This window comes from Rhinopithecus bieti, unplaced genomic scaffold (genome assembly GCF_001698545.2).
Source record: "Rhinopithecus bieti isolate Rb0 unplaced genomic scaffold, ASM169854v2 scaffold_1070, whole genome shotgun sequence".
NCBI classification, from domain to species: domain Eukaryota; kingdom Metazoa; phylum Chordata; class Mammalia; order Primates; family Cercopithecidae; genus Rhinopithecus; species Rhinopithecus bieti.
Genome location: NW_016803844.1, coordinates 3,448,012 through 3,463,095, shown reverse-complemented (window position 1 = coordinate 3,463,095; position 15,084 = coordinate 3,448,012). Strand labels below are relative to the sequence as shown.

General features: G+C 33.3%; 1 protein-coding gene across 2 annotated transcripts in view; it reads left to right on the top strand.

The window, feature by feature from the left end:
- The window catches only part of ERBB4 (erb-b2 receptor tyrosine kinase 4), a 1,212,321-nt gene that overhangs the window by 951,363 nt on the left and 245,874 nt on the right, over window positions 1–15,084 (top strand). For both annotated transcript variants that reach the window (XM_017855612.1, XM_017855621.1), the window contains exons 17-18: window positions 9,976–10,108; window positions 14,321–14,443. In XM_017855612.1, coding sequence (XP_017711101.1) covers window positions 9,976–10,108; window positions 14,321–14,443 — 256 coding nt within the window. The remainder of the gene's footprint in view (window positions 1–9,975; window positions 10,109–14,320; window positions 14,444–15,084) is intronic.

Sequence of the window (15,084 nt, the reverse complement as noted above, 5' to 3'; positions counted from 1 at the left end):
GTCTGTGATTCACTTGAATTAAAATGTGAAGCTATTAATAAAATCAACACAGGTATGGGTCTTGAAATTAAAAGAACAACAAATGTATACAGAAATTGTAAAAGTTGGATGGAATGATATAGATTTTAGATACCCTTTAGCGCTTCAAATCCATGGATCAAAAATAATTAAAAACTTCTCCCTTCTAATTGTCTCTCTCCTGATTTCTGCACGTCCCTATAAGGCATCATGGGCCTTTATATATTCCCTTAGGCATGGGGGTCTAGTCATTTTTGATGCTTGCTTTTCTCTCTTCACTGTTAAGTTTATACTTTTAATCAGTTTTGCTGCTGTTAATACATTTTTCTCACCATATCTCCTTTTAAACTTTCCTAATCTGTCTTTCACTGTTACTCATGAGGAGTCTTAAAACAGTCAGCTAAACTAATTTTCTCGCATCTCTTTTCCTTTTCCTGATTATCTATCTTACAACTTTCTGCCAGAATAATTTTCCTAATATGCCCTTATAATTATAATTTAAAGGAAAAAGGATTTAGAGAAAAATATACTAAGAGTCTAGGCTTGACTATCCAGTTAGAATGCTTCTGACCGTGGGCAAGTTGTATAGCCTACTTCAGATTCACCATACATCAATAATCAATTATATTGGAAGAATTATTTCACATAACACATTTAAAATATCTGGTAAAAGGAACTTTGTTCATTAATCCCACAAGAAATGTCCAGTGACTCTAGATAGATGTCCAAAAATCCTGGTATTTTTCCCACAACTGTATTCACTTCTTAAAGTCTTTTCCCATCTCACTTCATCCAAATCTTCAGTATGCATCAAGGCCACTAACTCCCCGATGCACACTCGTAGGTCTCCTCAGCAGGAAAAAAGGCGACCAGCAGGCCAATGTAAGTAGAAAATACATCATCTGAATAAAGAGTAGTGATACTTCCCAAGAAAGACACTTCTTTACTCCCTCTTTATTAGCATTTTATTTTTAAAATTTTTTTCTTTCAGTCTAAAACAAGGATTGGGGAATCTAAAGTATAGTAAAAAAAAATTCAAAAATGCTTTATATACAGAATTGACTATGAAGGAAACACACAAACAAACCAGGCTATTATTTTAAAATGTTTGCGAGGCCAGGCTTGATGGTTCACAGCTGTAATCCCAGCACTTTGGAAGGCCGAGGTGGGCAGATCACCCGAGGTCAGGAGTTTGAGACCAGCCTGGCCAACATGGTGAAACCCTGTCTCTACTAAAAATGCAAAAATTAGCTGGACATGGTGGCGGGTGCCTGTAATCTCAGCTCTTTGGGAGGCTGAGGCAGGAGAGTCGCTTGAACTCAGGAGGTGGAGGTTGCAGTGAGCTGAGATGGCGCCACTGTACTCCTGCCTGGGGAACGGAGTAAGACTCCTTCTCAAAAAAAAAAAAAAAAAAAAAGTTTGCAAACCCTCTGAAAATGGGATTGCTCTAAATCTGTCTTATGTAGTTGTGCCCAATAAGCATGACACAAACGTGTATGTTTTATGCTCCCATATAAAGGTAGAGGCAATTTATACATAGAATATATTCTCTGTTAGCAACAAAGTATCTGAAGTTATAGTGCATAGAATGAATGGAGATTTTAAGGCAAAGGAAACTTTTTAAATATGGGAACAAGAATGGTGCCAGCCATAATTTATCCCTCTCCCACTTTTCTTCACAGAGCAGTGTTTATGTAATACTTTCTGCTCTATTATGAAACTTAAATTCCTTATCATGCCAAACAATTTTGGTATGTAATGTAACTGAAATCGTAAGAACTGAATCCTCGATTTTTAAATCTTTTGCTCTGTTGCTTCATATTACCTTGCCCATGTAATGAGTAAGTAATAGGACACAGTGATACTTAATGGTTAATTCGTTTTGTAATTAAATATTTACAATATTCTGTTTGTGTCACTAAACAGATCCTTATATATATTCTATCTAGATAATAGTATATAAACAATTATAAAGGTACCGTATTAGTATAGTATATAGATATATGATATTGTATAATAGGTATAAACTGTGGAAAAAATAATAAAAGCATCAAACCTTCATCTGACCTCTTAAAACCCCGGTTAAAAGAAAAGTTGTCCCTGGCATAATTCTTTTTCAACACTTTAGTCGTAGAAAACCCTGGGTGTAGAAATTCCTAGATAGATTATATATATTCTGAGGATGGTGTCCTTAACATGAGAATGTTTGCCGGAAAGTCAAGTGTGTAAGTTTATGTACTTCCTCCAAATTTGAAAAAACAAGCAAAAGCCCATGGATACATGTAGATGTTACCTGTAAAGAGAAGGATTTGCTGTGAAACTACTTGAATTTTTTTCTCAGAAGCTGATGTAGCTATAAAAGAATCAGATTATATTTACATATTCATTTAATGGCAATAGCTCTACTGAAGTACGTTTGCAACACTGTGTTATTGAATGAAATGTTGCATTCACATATTGAAAAAAAGATTGATTTTTAACACATAAAGGCGAGTCACAAAACATTCAAATTTGCTTAGGAAGGAGGACAGTACGTTGTGATTCGTTTGCTTCAGCACTTAAAGTTTTGGTCATATTTGAAATGTAATAGAGGAATCCTGAGCCTTAATCAAAGGACAGAGACCTAGTGTAATCCCCCAGGTCTCATCAACTAAAAACTGAAAGATCACTTTCATTTGCTCAAAAAGAAAAGATGTGTCACGTTTATAAAGCAGGTTGAATTCTGTGTCAGAATAAGCACTACTTGCAGGAGAAAAAGAACTCCCTTAATGTAGCTCTCCTTGCCCTAGGCAGTAACCCTTAAAATGTCTTCTGGGGAATTTCAATGTCTCCTGGTGTTTCAAGGTCTCTTGTTTCAAATCTGAACTGTTTTGGGGAAGGTGGAACAGAGTAGCAGTACAATAGGTGCTGTCACTGTAATAATAGATACTGCTTGTCTTTTCCTTTCTTAAAGGAAATCCCATTTAAGTTTAAAAAAAAAAAAACCTTTTAACTGTTTTCTCACTGAGAAAACACACTGAAGCTAAAAGAAGAATGTCACTTACAAATTTTACACCCAAGCATACAGAGGATTTAATAAAAGTAAATCACAATGAATATAGCAATACAGATAAAATGATAGTCCAAAGAGAAGTAAACTATTAAGATATAACTAAATATAAAGTCAAAAGTTCTGTGAAAAAACCCTAAATAAATTTATGTGCATTTTGTATTCTCTACTATCGAGCATAGATATTGAAGAAATACCTGAAAAATATTTGTGTAAATATATCATCTTTAGAAAGAGAAAATTATAATAGCTGAAAGTTTAATGGACTTGAGACTCCAATACATAAAATGTTAGCATTACTATTTATGTTATCCAGGCATCTTTTCTATTTTCTTATGTTTAGTATGGAGTTTATAAGATACGTGTTACATAGTTATTGTGAAACTATACAATGTATGTGAAAATTAAATTCTAATCATAAAATATACAAGTATTGGAAATTATTAGAATGGAAAGTTCACATTCAGTCGAGCTAAATGATTTAAATTTAAAGGTAGTCTATAGGATCAAAAAAGCCTTTGGTTTACCTCTATGAAAGGGAATGATTTCTAAGAAAATCTGACATTCTAATTTTTGTTAGATTATTTCCCATTGAAAATAAGTGCATTGCTAGTGACACCCTGTATGCTATAAAACCTGTGACTATCTGATGGCTGTCAAATCATGTGTTTCTCTTATGGAAACAGACCTTTACTATGTTTAAATTATACACATAATTAATAAAATATTGAAAATGTTATTGTTTTCAAAGTTATATTCCTTGTCTCAGTTGGTAATTATGAATGAATTATAAGAATTTTATTTTAATAGAGAGTCAATAGGTTTTTGATCAACTATATTTTTCTTACAGCAAGAACAATTTACAAAACAGAATATACCCCTGAGCATACATTTGGCTTCTGGGTAATGATAGACTCATGCTTTTGTCTATAGCCACTGTAAGATTTTCAGAAGAACGATAGGATGTAGGATGATGGCCAATGTTACTAGTTATATTTTTTAAATGAAACATAACTTTATAGAGAATTATAACATTTGACCCTAGTTTATGAAATATCCATTTAAGTTACATGTACATTCATAAAATGCAGTAATTAATTTACTTTCCCAGAAAGTAAAACTTGCTGAAAATAAAACTAAGACACTTTCGTATGAATGTGTATATATGCACACACCTACACATACTCATGGGTTTTATGGCACAACAGAGTGTCACTAGCAATGCACTTATTTTCAATGGGAAATAATCTACTAAAAATGAAAATGTCAGATTTCATAGAAATTATTCCCTTTCATAAAGATAAACTAAAGTGTTTTTTGATCCTATATACACATACACACATACCCCAACATACACATTTTAATATAGAGATACAGATAAATACTTATTAACTCAAGGTATCCTAAATACCTTTCGATTGGGCTAAATATAGGATAAACATTTGATTTATTTCTCACATGGGGCACTTTAGAGAGTAAAAGGGGCATTATTGATTACTAGACTGGCATAAACTAAGACCGTCCTGGCCAAAGTGGGATGCATAATTCCTAAACTTAAAGGTATTTGATTTAATGATAATACTAGAAATGATCTTGAAGCGAATTCATTAGATATCATGAATGTAAACATGACTATATAATTTCCTTCTGCATTTATTTTTTGTACTAGCTTAGGTAAAGAATGTATTTATGTGTATTTAAGCTATTTGATGGCGGCAGTAAACTCACAATTGGTTAGAAGTAGACATATGATTAAAACAGAGATTTGCCTGGCTCCAAAGCATCTTTCTGCCACAATAAGGAAAAGTCATACAGAATTTGAAAGATTAACATAAGGTAGTAATGTTGGAGATACTATTTTACCATGTTTTGCAATTTGCAAAGTTTATTTTACAAAAAAAAAGAAAAAAATCCCTGTTACATTTATCTGACTAGACTGTCTTTGTTTTTCCTTCTTATTTACTTTAAAACAAAAATACATGCACGTATTTTCAGTTTAACCTTTAGTGCCCATAGATAAGCAGTGAAGCAGGTCTATGTCTGATGCAACAAATCCTGAAGACCTGTCTTCAAATGATTTAGTTTAGCCTACAAGCTTCTAAAAGTGAAAGTCTTTGATTCATAGTCAATGCTATGATTTGGAAGTATACCATCAGTGTTTTATAGAACTACAGGTTCTTTTATCTTTAGTTGAAAATTAGTCTGTATTCAAAAAAGTAAAGAAAATACACATATATTCAAAATTTAATAAACCTTTTATTTAGCAAAGAACTTGTCTTACCTTTAAAAAAATGGTAGAATCATAGAATTAACATTTTTTCCAATATTCATCAAAATACCAGCTTTACCAATTTAGAAAATACTATTGTTCTTTTTTAAAAGATAGCCAGTCCTTATAACATTAAATAGAAAGAGTATAACAAAATAGTTTTTTAAAACATTTGGGTTTTAATCATAAATTATATTGACTTTATTACATTTTGTTTGTGGTCTGATATCTAGAAAAAACTGATCAATGGAAGAAAATATTTGGATGTTTTTAAAAATAAGGTCTTCTCACATTTTATATTCTGATATATATATATATATATATATATATGTAGATTCATATATATATACACCATGAAATACTACTACATATATATATACACACCGTAAAATACTACATGATATATGTGTGTGTGTGTGTGTATCTGTGTGTGTATATACCATACAAAACTACTCAGCCATAAAAAGGAATGAAATAATAACATTCACAGCAACCTTGAAGGAATTGAAGTTCATTATTTTAAGTGAAGTCACTCAGGAACAGAAAACCAAACATTGCTTGTTGTCACTCATAAGTGGAAGCTAAGCTATGAGGATGCAAAGGCATAAGAATAATATAATGGACTTTAGAGACTTGAGGGAAAGGGTGGGAGGGGCAAGGGATAAAAGACTACACATTGGGTATAGTGTACAGTGTTCCAGTGATGGGTGCACCAAAATCTCANCACCATGTTAGCCAGGATGGTCTCGATCTCCTGACCTCGTGATCCGCCCGTCTCGGCCTCCCAAAGTGCTGGGATTACAGGCTTGAGCCACCGCACCCGGCCCATTGTCTCTGAACTTCTAAATGAAATTATGAAAACCAAATCATATGCTTTTAAATAAATTAGCAAAGTTCGTTTGTGATTCAGAATCCCTGTGGGATTACTTTCTTCAGTAGTGGGAGGATGTCAGTTTCATTATACTATTTCCAAGTCACAGAATAAAGTAAACTATCAATTGATCACATCCTTTTAGGGTAAAACCCCATCTCTACTTATATTACAAAAATTAGTTGGGTGTGGTGGCGGTTGCCTGTAGTCCCAGCTACTCGGGAAGCTGAGGCAGGAGAATCACTTGAACCTGGGAGGTGGAGGTTGCAGTGAGCCGAGATCACACCACTGCACTCCAGCCTGGGTGACAGAACGAGACTCCATCTAAAAAAAAATAATAAAATAAATCACATTCAAGCTCAGAAACAGGTTGGTTGGTAATAGCCATTATCATCATTAGACCAAGGAGAGATGCACAGCCATTTAAAGAGCAAGTTAGGTTGCTATTTCCTCTTTACCCAAAGGGTCCTCATAAAAGAAGCTAAGCGTAAACTCTCAGGAAAAACAAACAAACAAAAAAGATATCTATCCTATACTTACAAATATCTAGGAATCGTAAAAATTCAGAGGAGTAGGAAATGTGAAAATAGTATTAACTTTTCAGATTATCTTGGTTTTATGGTACATAATGTTAAGAAGCATATGTAAGAAACATAATAGTAATTAAACGTCTCAGACATATCAAACTATAATGAATAGAAAATATATGCAAAAGTACTTAGATTGTAAACGTGGACAAGGAATAACAAAATGAAATCTTAATTAAAAAAAAAGCAAAGTAAACATTCAAGAAAAAGAGAACAAAACTAAACTTTTAGACAATGATTTGTTTTTTCTGCATTTTTCTTAAATTTAATAAACTTTTATTTCAAAAGAAATATAAATAGATTATAAAATTTAGAGAATACAAATTAGTAAAAATAAGAACACTGTATTTATACTACCCAGAGACTATTTAGTATTTTATTTTATATTATTCCAGATCTATGCATCTGAGGATATATTTGTAGATATATATGAACATAGATTTTTTTCATATTGAAATTCTACTGTTTGGAAACCGAATCTTTTCAGTTTATGGTACACGTCTTTCTGTTGCAGCAAATTATCTTCTCATCTTCTATATAATTTATATTCAGATCTCTCAAGTTTTCCAAAAAGACTCTATAACTGGTTTGTCCAAACCAGGATCTAATCCAGGATTACATTTTCTATCCAGTTGCTATGTCTATTAAGTCTTCTTAAGCTATGTCAAAACCTTTTTCATGGCACTCACTGAATAAAAAAGAACCTGCAAGTTGTCTTATGGAATATTCCCTCTTCTTAATTTCACTGGTTGCTTGTTTGTGGTTAATGATTTATATTTCAAAAGTAAATTCTGTGGGAATAGGAAGAATGTGCACTCTTAAAATGTTCAATAAAACACTTATGTATGATTTTTAAGTACAGAAATTGTAGTACTTTATTTCTTCAGGTTGTTTGTACCTCTACCATTCCTGCAGAGTGGTAAGAACACAGTAAAGAAATTCAAGTAAACCAAAAATATTGCTGTGAGAAAATACTGAAAGTAAATTCTAACTATAAAAACAGAAATTACTGTCTTGAGTTTTTGAATGTCTTATTTTGCCCATTGCTTGCCTGTATAGTAATTATATTGCAATTGATCTCCACCAAAATAAAATAAAAGAGAGGTATTATTTTCTTCTCCTGGAAGTTTGTTCCTAAGAAATAACAACAACAAGCAAACAAAGAAACAAACAAAAAACAAAATAGAGCATTTTCTTTTCATATACAGCGACATTGACGTTTATATATATTTACATAAATATGTATACTACCTATTATTTTGCAAAATAAATAAGCAGAGAAAGTTTAGAGTTGGTCTGAATCTACAGTTGACAAAATGTTGGACACTAGTCTCAAATATACATAAATATTTTGCAATAAAAAATTGGACTGAGAAGACAAAAATACAACCCTTTCAATAACAGTGAGTTTCCAGGGATATGTTAAGCATTTGGACTAAAAATTACACCTTTGGTTGAAACACAAAATATTTCCTGAAATACATATTTAACTTGCATGCTCAAAATATGTTCTTACACAAACAAAACATATCACAATGATGAGTTTTGTCCATACTATAGTTTAATTTTCTCAGCAGAGATTTTTATATCTGCAGAAAATCCCATTTAGAAAAATCTAGTTGAATTATAGCAACATTTCGGTATACTATGGTACTTTGAGCTGTCAGGAAATAACCTTTAGGATGAACTACCTTTTTAGATTTTTCTGCAGTTTTATATGACAATATAGCAGTCATAATCTTTAAAAGACATGATTTCATTTATAGAAGAAGTTACACAGATTTTTTTCATGAGCTTTTTAAAATTTCAAGATTTTATTAAGAATCATCCACCATTAATATTTCTGATGTATCTCTGAGCAGAAGTTTATTTAGCAAGAGAAAGTATTTTTTAAGAAAATGTAGTATAATTTCTTTTAAAAATATAAATACAAGATATAAAATACTTTATTATGGAAAGCATGAGCATGCAGGAAGTTCTTTTTTAGTTTTGATACCCATTGTGGCTTCATGGTCACATATTTTTTAGGTAACACCTGTGTGTTTCACTCAAGATTATTTCCTATGGTATACAAAACTCATATGATTAAGAACTCTGACCACGGAAACCTCAGAGATACTGCTCTACTCTAGAATAAGTTAAAAATCACAACTACTACTGTTTAAGCAAGGAAAAAAATTATCTAAGAAGTGATCAGTTTCAAAATTATATCTTTGCTAACAATACATTACAAAAACATTTAAGAATGAAGATTTCCAATCAATCTCTTCTTAATCCCTTTTTGGTACTGTTCACCACTTTTCACGTAATGCTTCATGTGCAAACCTTTTTTATGAGTATATGATGCTTAGACACACTATTGATTCTAATACTCTTGTCGTTATTCTGAAAACATGTCTGAACCAATTCTTTATCCTTCTCCTGACCTTTTTCCTACCAGAGTTACCCCAATAAGAGTTTCAAACAGCACTTTTGGCAATAATAACTCTCGTATTGGTACCCTTATACTCCAGAGGCGTGGGGTTTCTATGTCTTGAGACCACTCATTTTTGCATTAGAGCAGTGTTTCCTAACTGGGGATGATGTTGACAGACCTTTGGCAATGTCTGGAGACGTCATGACTAGAGGATGGGGGTGCTACTATCTCGTGGATGGAAGTCAGGAATGCTACTAAACATCCTAAAGTGCACAGAACACTTCGCGACAACAAGCTAGTATTCAGCCTCAAATGTCAGTAGTGCCACTGTTGTGAAAGCCTGCTTCAGAGAAAATACGGAAAATAAAATTACAAACCACAACATTATTACAATGTATTTCCTGTTGATTCATATATAATAGTAAAATATTAAATGTGCCAGCACCAATGTTTTGGCATATGTTTTTCATACTGCTAGCAAGTTTTTTTCATCAAATGGCATGTTGTGACTATTCATCGTCAAAGATGAGTTGTATGTGCATGGTTTATTCTTCGTAAAACACACACAAAAACAACTATAGTCTTTACCATGAGAAAGGTTTTGGTAGAGCAAAACCTAATGCACTTTTATATTTGCATTTCATCTAAACGACTAGATTTGTGAAATGTGGATAATGTCTTGTACAACTGCTCTTTTCTCTTCCTCTGTCTTCTCTCTCTTCATACTTTTGTTTTGTTTTGTTTTTTTCTCATTCTGGTTGTCAGAACTCCCCTGATTGCAGCTGGAGTAATTGGTGGGCTCTTCATTCTGGTCATTGTTGGTCTGACATTTGCTGTTTATGTTAGAAGGAAGAGCATCAAAAAGAAAAGAGCCTTGAGAAGATTCTTGGAAACAGAGGTGAAGTATTTATTTCTTCTCTTCATGTGTTTGGGGATTTGCATCAGGTTTAGAAGGTTTAGATGATGTTCAGTTATTTAATCCAAGTAAAATTCTGTTCAATGTCCTAATTAAATTTTTGTTTTATAGTCCGTTAAACAAAGCTTGTGAAAAATCAGATTATATCGTAAAAATAGTCAAGGCTTCAAGGGGATAGATGGAAGTAGTCAACAAAATTATTGTATTGGGGAAAGTATCTGTTATTTTGTGTGTGTGGTTGGGGGGATTCCATTAGCAAGCTCTAGACAGGGGATATCTAAATAGCAGCAGATCTAGAAAATATCTGCATCGAAAACATCTCAATGACAGATCTAGAAAAATGTTAGAAAGAGAGAGAATCTTTCTGTTTCAGAACAAAACTAAACAGACAAGGAATGCATGTTTTAATTAGGATCATTAAATTGGTAGTCAATGATCTCATTATGCCAGCAGTGAAAGACTAAACTTACAGGATAAAGCTTAGTGTTGTAATCACACAGAACTTACAACACAATTTATGGGATGCATTTAATAATATGCATGGTGGTTATTGTGAGTATGTAAATTACTCATAAATGATTATAATGTCTTTTATATTGCTACACTGAGTTCTCTAGCACAAAATCAGATAGTTTTCGTGGTACAGGATACGGGGAAAAAATAATTACAGAAGACTATGCATTACCAGACCCTTCTCAACTTCCATCCTACCTCTCTCCTGATACACACATTTGTGCCTATCTAAACAATTCAGAGCAATTCTGTTCTGAGATAAGCTTATCCAACGTTCGTTGTTTTTCTCATTGTCAGTCTGACAATTTGACTTTTCCTTTGAACACTGACAGGAATGGGAGGAATGGGAATTTTAATTCACTCACACATTTTGCATACTGATAATGAATTAAATTCTAGCTCTTTACCCAGAAATCAAATCTAGATAGAAGTATCCTGTGAAAGTTTCTGGAGACTACCTTACAGCTTCTTCTATGAAAACACTTTCTAAGGATTAAAGTTATCTGCAATTGGGATGAGCTCTCTCATGAACAGACATGTTCAAGCAAAGGTAGTCAATTACATACATGGGAAAATCTAATAGTGATTCCTACTTTAGCTGGAAGCTTATGGAAGAGCAATTTGATTACTGTTAATCTTGCACATGTGAATGAAAATTTGGACATGAGACATGTGCTTTGTGCTATGAATGTTTGCAATTTAGCTAGGATACTGGAGGCAGAGAGAATTCTATCTCATGGTCAGCTTGAGGCAGTTGGTGAGAGAATTCTGAGAAGTGAAGTATTGTAAACTAGAGTTGGAAAGGAATTGAAAGCTTGGAATAGCAGTGCACATTTAGGTGACTGCATAATGGAAGAGAAATTCCCTTAATCACACACAGGGAAGGCTCATTGCCATGAAAAGAGTTGTGTTGCTTTATCTTGGTTTGTTTTTATAATGCAGTGCTTTATAAGAATGTCCTTCAAACTGCCATTTCCTTACTAAACACACACTTATTGGTTTTATAAGCAGGTTCTGTTTTTATAGAAAATTATTCTTTAAGACTAAATTATTTTAAATTTGGTGGTTAGATAGTTGTAGAATTCCTATTTTTTTCTTAGTAAAAGAAAATAACTATGATTTTCTACCATCTTTTAAATAAAGGGGAATTTTAAGAGGGTCAATTTAAATCTTTAAATACTAAAGCTAGAAATCTGCCTCAGAAGTGAACATTTATTGAATCTTGATATATTGTTTCCATACACTTAAAGTTGGTACACGTTCCTCAAATCATTTTGCTCCAGATTGTCTTTTTTATGTTACATGCATAAAACTAGAAAACATATTTTTTCCACACATGCTTACTGAGATGCACTGTAACCTTGATGCTTTGGTAGATGGTGTGATTCAAAAATGTATTAATGAGACATGATCTCATCCCTTGAAGAGTAACAGATTTAGTGCCTGCAATATGCCAGGCAACATTCTAGAATTTTCCACATATGTTATCTCATTTCATCCTTTCTCAAGTTTCTAAGGTAATTATTGCTATACCTATTTCACAGACAAGAAACAAAGGTCTAGGAAGGACAAATTGCTTCCTGTGAGTGGCAACACTGTCATATAAACTTCCGACTTTAAACCCATGTGTCTGTAAAATATATTAAATGACACAGAAACATGTTTTTCTGAAATATATTAAATGATACTCAAGAAAAAGAAGGCTAAAAAGGTGAGGTAGAATTGTAAAGTTTTCAAAATATGAAACTATTGCATGGTATATGCCAAAGCATATACACAATGTATATTTTAAATATATCTCATCCAAGATGCTGAAGCCCCCTCCCAGTATTGTGTGATTTTATGTGACTTTTGTATATGATTTTTTTTTTAATTTTTCTTTTTTTTTTTTTTTATTATACTTTAAGTTCTAGGGTACATGTGCATAACGTGCAGGTTTGTTACATGTGTATACTTATGCCATGTTGGTGATTTTTTAAAATGATTCATGAGTTATTTATTATACATATAGCATATGTATCAAAATCTACCCAACGATTTCTGTATGGTTGAGTTGCCTTCAAATGAAAGGAACTCAGTTGAGCAATCATTTTGAAATTTTCAAATAATTTAGTGATTCTTTTGAGATTTTAAAATGTGACTTGAATGCAGTTCTATGTTATCAAATATACATTTATATAACTTAAATTTGAAAATGAAATTGAAGATGAGTTGTCAGACTCACAATTAAAGTTTGAAGATAACCTAAGTTTATTGGTAAGTTTTGATTACATTCTTCCTAAAATTCTTGCTTTAGCTACACTTACCTTCCCTCAAGAATCTTCCACTAATTAAGTAGGCCATGATTTTCACGGAAGCATGGTAATTCATAACCAAGCTGCAGGGCTGCAGTGCACTTAGCTTTGTAAACAGATATTTTGAAATACTGTGGTGAGTTCAAGACAATTTGAGTAGTAGTAGCCTTTGATTATTATGCTGGAAAAAAAAAGAGACTGTTTGTACAGTTTAGTTCCTTAATTTAACTTTAAAAAGACAAAGAAACTCCCATTTCTTGCACTTGCCCTTTTACTCATACATAGATAAAACCTAAAATTTTAACATAGGATACAGGCTTTTTGGTATCCAGAGCCTCTCTTAGACGTACATTTTCTTTTTCTCACATATGCCAGTGATTGGCACGCATGCAATACTTTGCCCCTTCTCATTCATTCCCCCAAATGAATCACATAGCAATGATGATATCTAAAACTATCAGCCTAATTTTACTACTTTGACCACACCCAGCCCACCCCATGATTAGGTAGGTTTCCCACCCTACTTTCACCCTTCTGACCTGTCCCACTCCCTGTTGTATTCTGCTGTATTTCTTCCTCCTTCTCCCTCTTGCTGTGCCCAAGCTGCTTTTCACAGTGGCCCTCCCAATGTCAACCCAATTTCATTATCTCAAGACTCAGACATCTCAATACTTGATTTTAAAGTGTACATTTTTTAGGAAGACAAAACTAGTGAGGCTCATTCCCCAGTAGTAGTTTGATTCCTTGCATTTCATAGCATTCACTTATGATCCAGAATCAAATCATAGAATTGTAGAACTATTGATCTAACAGGTACACTTGGGCCTTGGTACTTAAAAATGTGTTCGAGGATCACCACGGTACCTGGGCATCCCTTAGAGTTCTATGCAAATGCAGGCATTTCAGGTCTACTCCAGACCTGCTGAACCAGGACCTATATTTAACAAGAACTTGAGGTAATTCAGATGTACATTAAAGTTTTAACAGCACTGTCCTAGAGTTTTGGCATAGTGCTTTTTTCCCCCTCTCCTCTGACATATTTGTCCTGGCTTCCCAGGTATGTTTTAAGCTCTAAGAAGGCAGCATTTCCTTTTTTTAATGCGTCAAATCTCGTAGCCTAGTATGCCTCAAGGTAGGCACACATTTGTTACTTGTGTTTGCTCTGACAAAGAGCAGGAGAAGAGAAAGGACAGGGTCTGAAAGAATGCATAAATGTGTCAGTGAATGGTGAGTGGTGCATATTACAAAGGTATTGGGTGTCAAGGCAAACTATGTTTGTGTGTTTTTGCTTTGTGAGAAAGAGAACCAGAGAGAGAGAGAGAGAGAGAGAGAGAGAGAGGACTGACTATTGGATTGAAAGTATAACCTTCTTCCTTCCGCTTTGCAGTTGGTGGAACCTTTAACTCCCAGTGGCACAGCACCCAATCAAGCTCAACTTCGTATTTTGAAAGAAACTGAGTTGAAGAGGGTAAAAGTCCTTGGCTCAGGTGCTTTTGGAACAGTTTATAAAGTAAGTAAAAAACAACACATATTGTTAGTTATTTTAAGTTTTGTTTCATACGTTTAAAAAATAATAGCCAATGGAGTTATTACTTTAGACAACCCAATTTTCTTATAATATTCAGAAAGAAAGACTTATAACATTGAGAAATTGCTGCACAAATGAATTCATTAATTTTTATTGAATGAGCTGGGATGGATACAGTCTTGAGAGAAAGGCAAGAAACTGATACAAAGCCAAGTATAGTTTTTTCTTAATACCTTTCTGAGCCCCTTATGTCATATTCCTTTTGGCAAATTTCTATTTTTATCCAACTATCAAGCTGCAACCCATTTTCCATTACCCCTACACAGTGCTCCATGAACCCCAGACATGCCTGAGCAATATGCCATAATCCTTTATTCTTTTTTACTTCTGCTTTTTTATCCAAAGCCTCCCCATCAGGACCCTAGTAGTTGCTCTTTCTAGAATCTATTCAAATATGCTGATGTCTAGTATCTAAATCATTTTTTGCCTACCTGGTTACATTTATGATTTTGTAAATAATTTCCATGGTTTTGATGTCTTTGTCATTATAAGCAAACTAAAGATGTGACATTATATGCAAAATTCAGGTCAGATAGGAGGAAAAGATGACATCATGTGTTTTC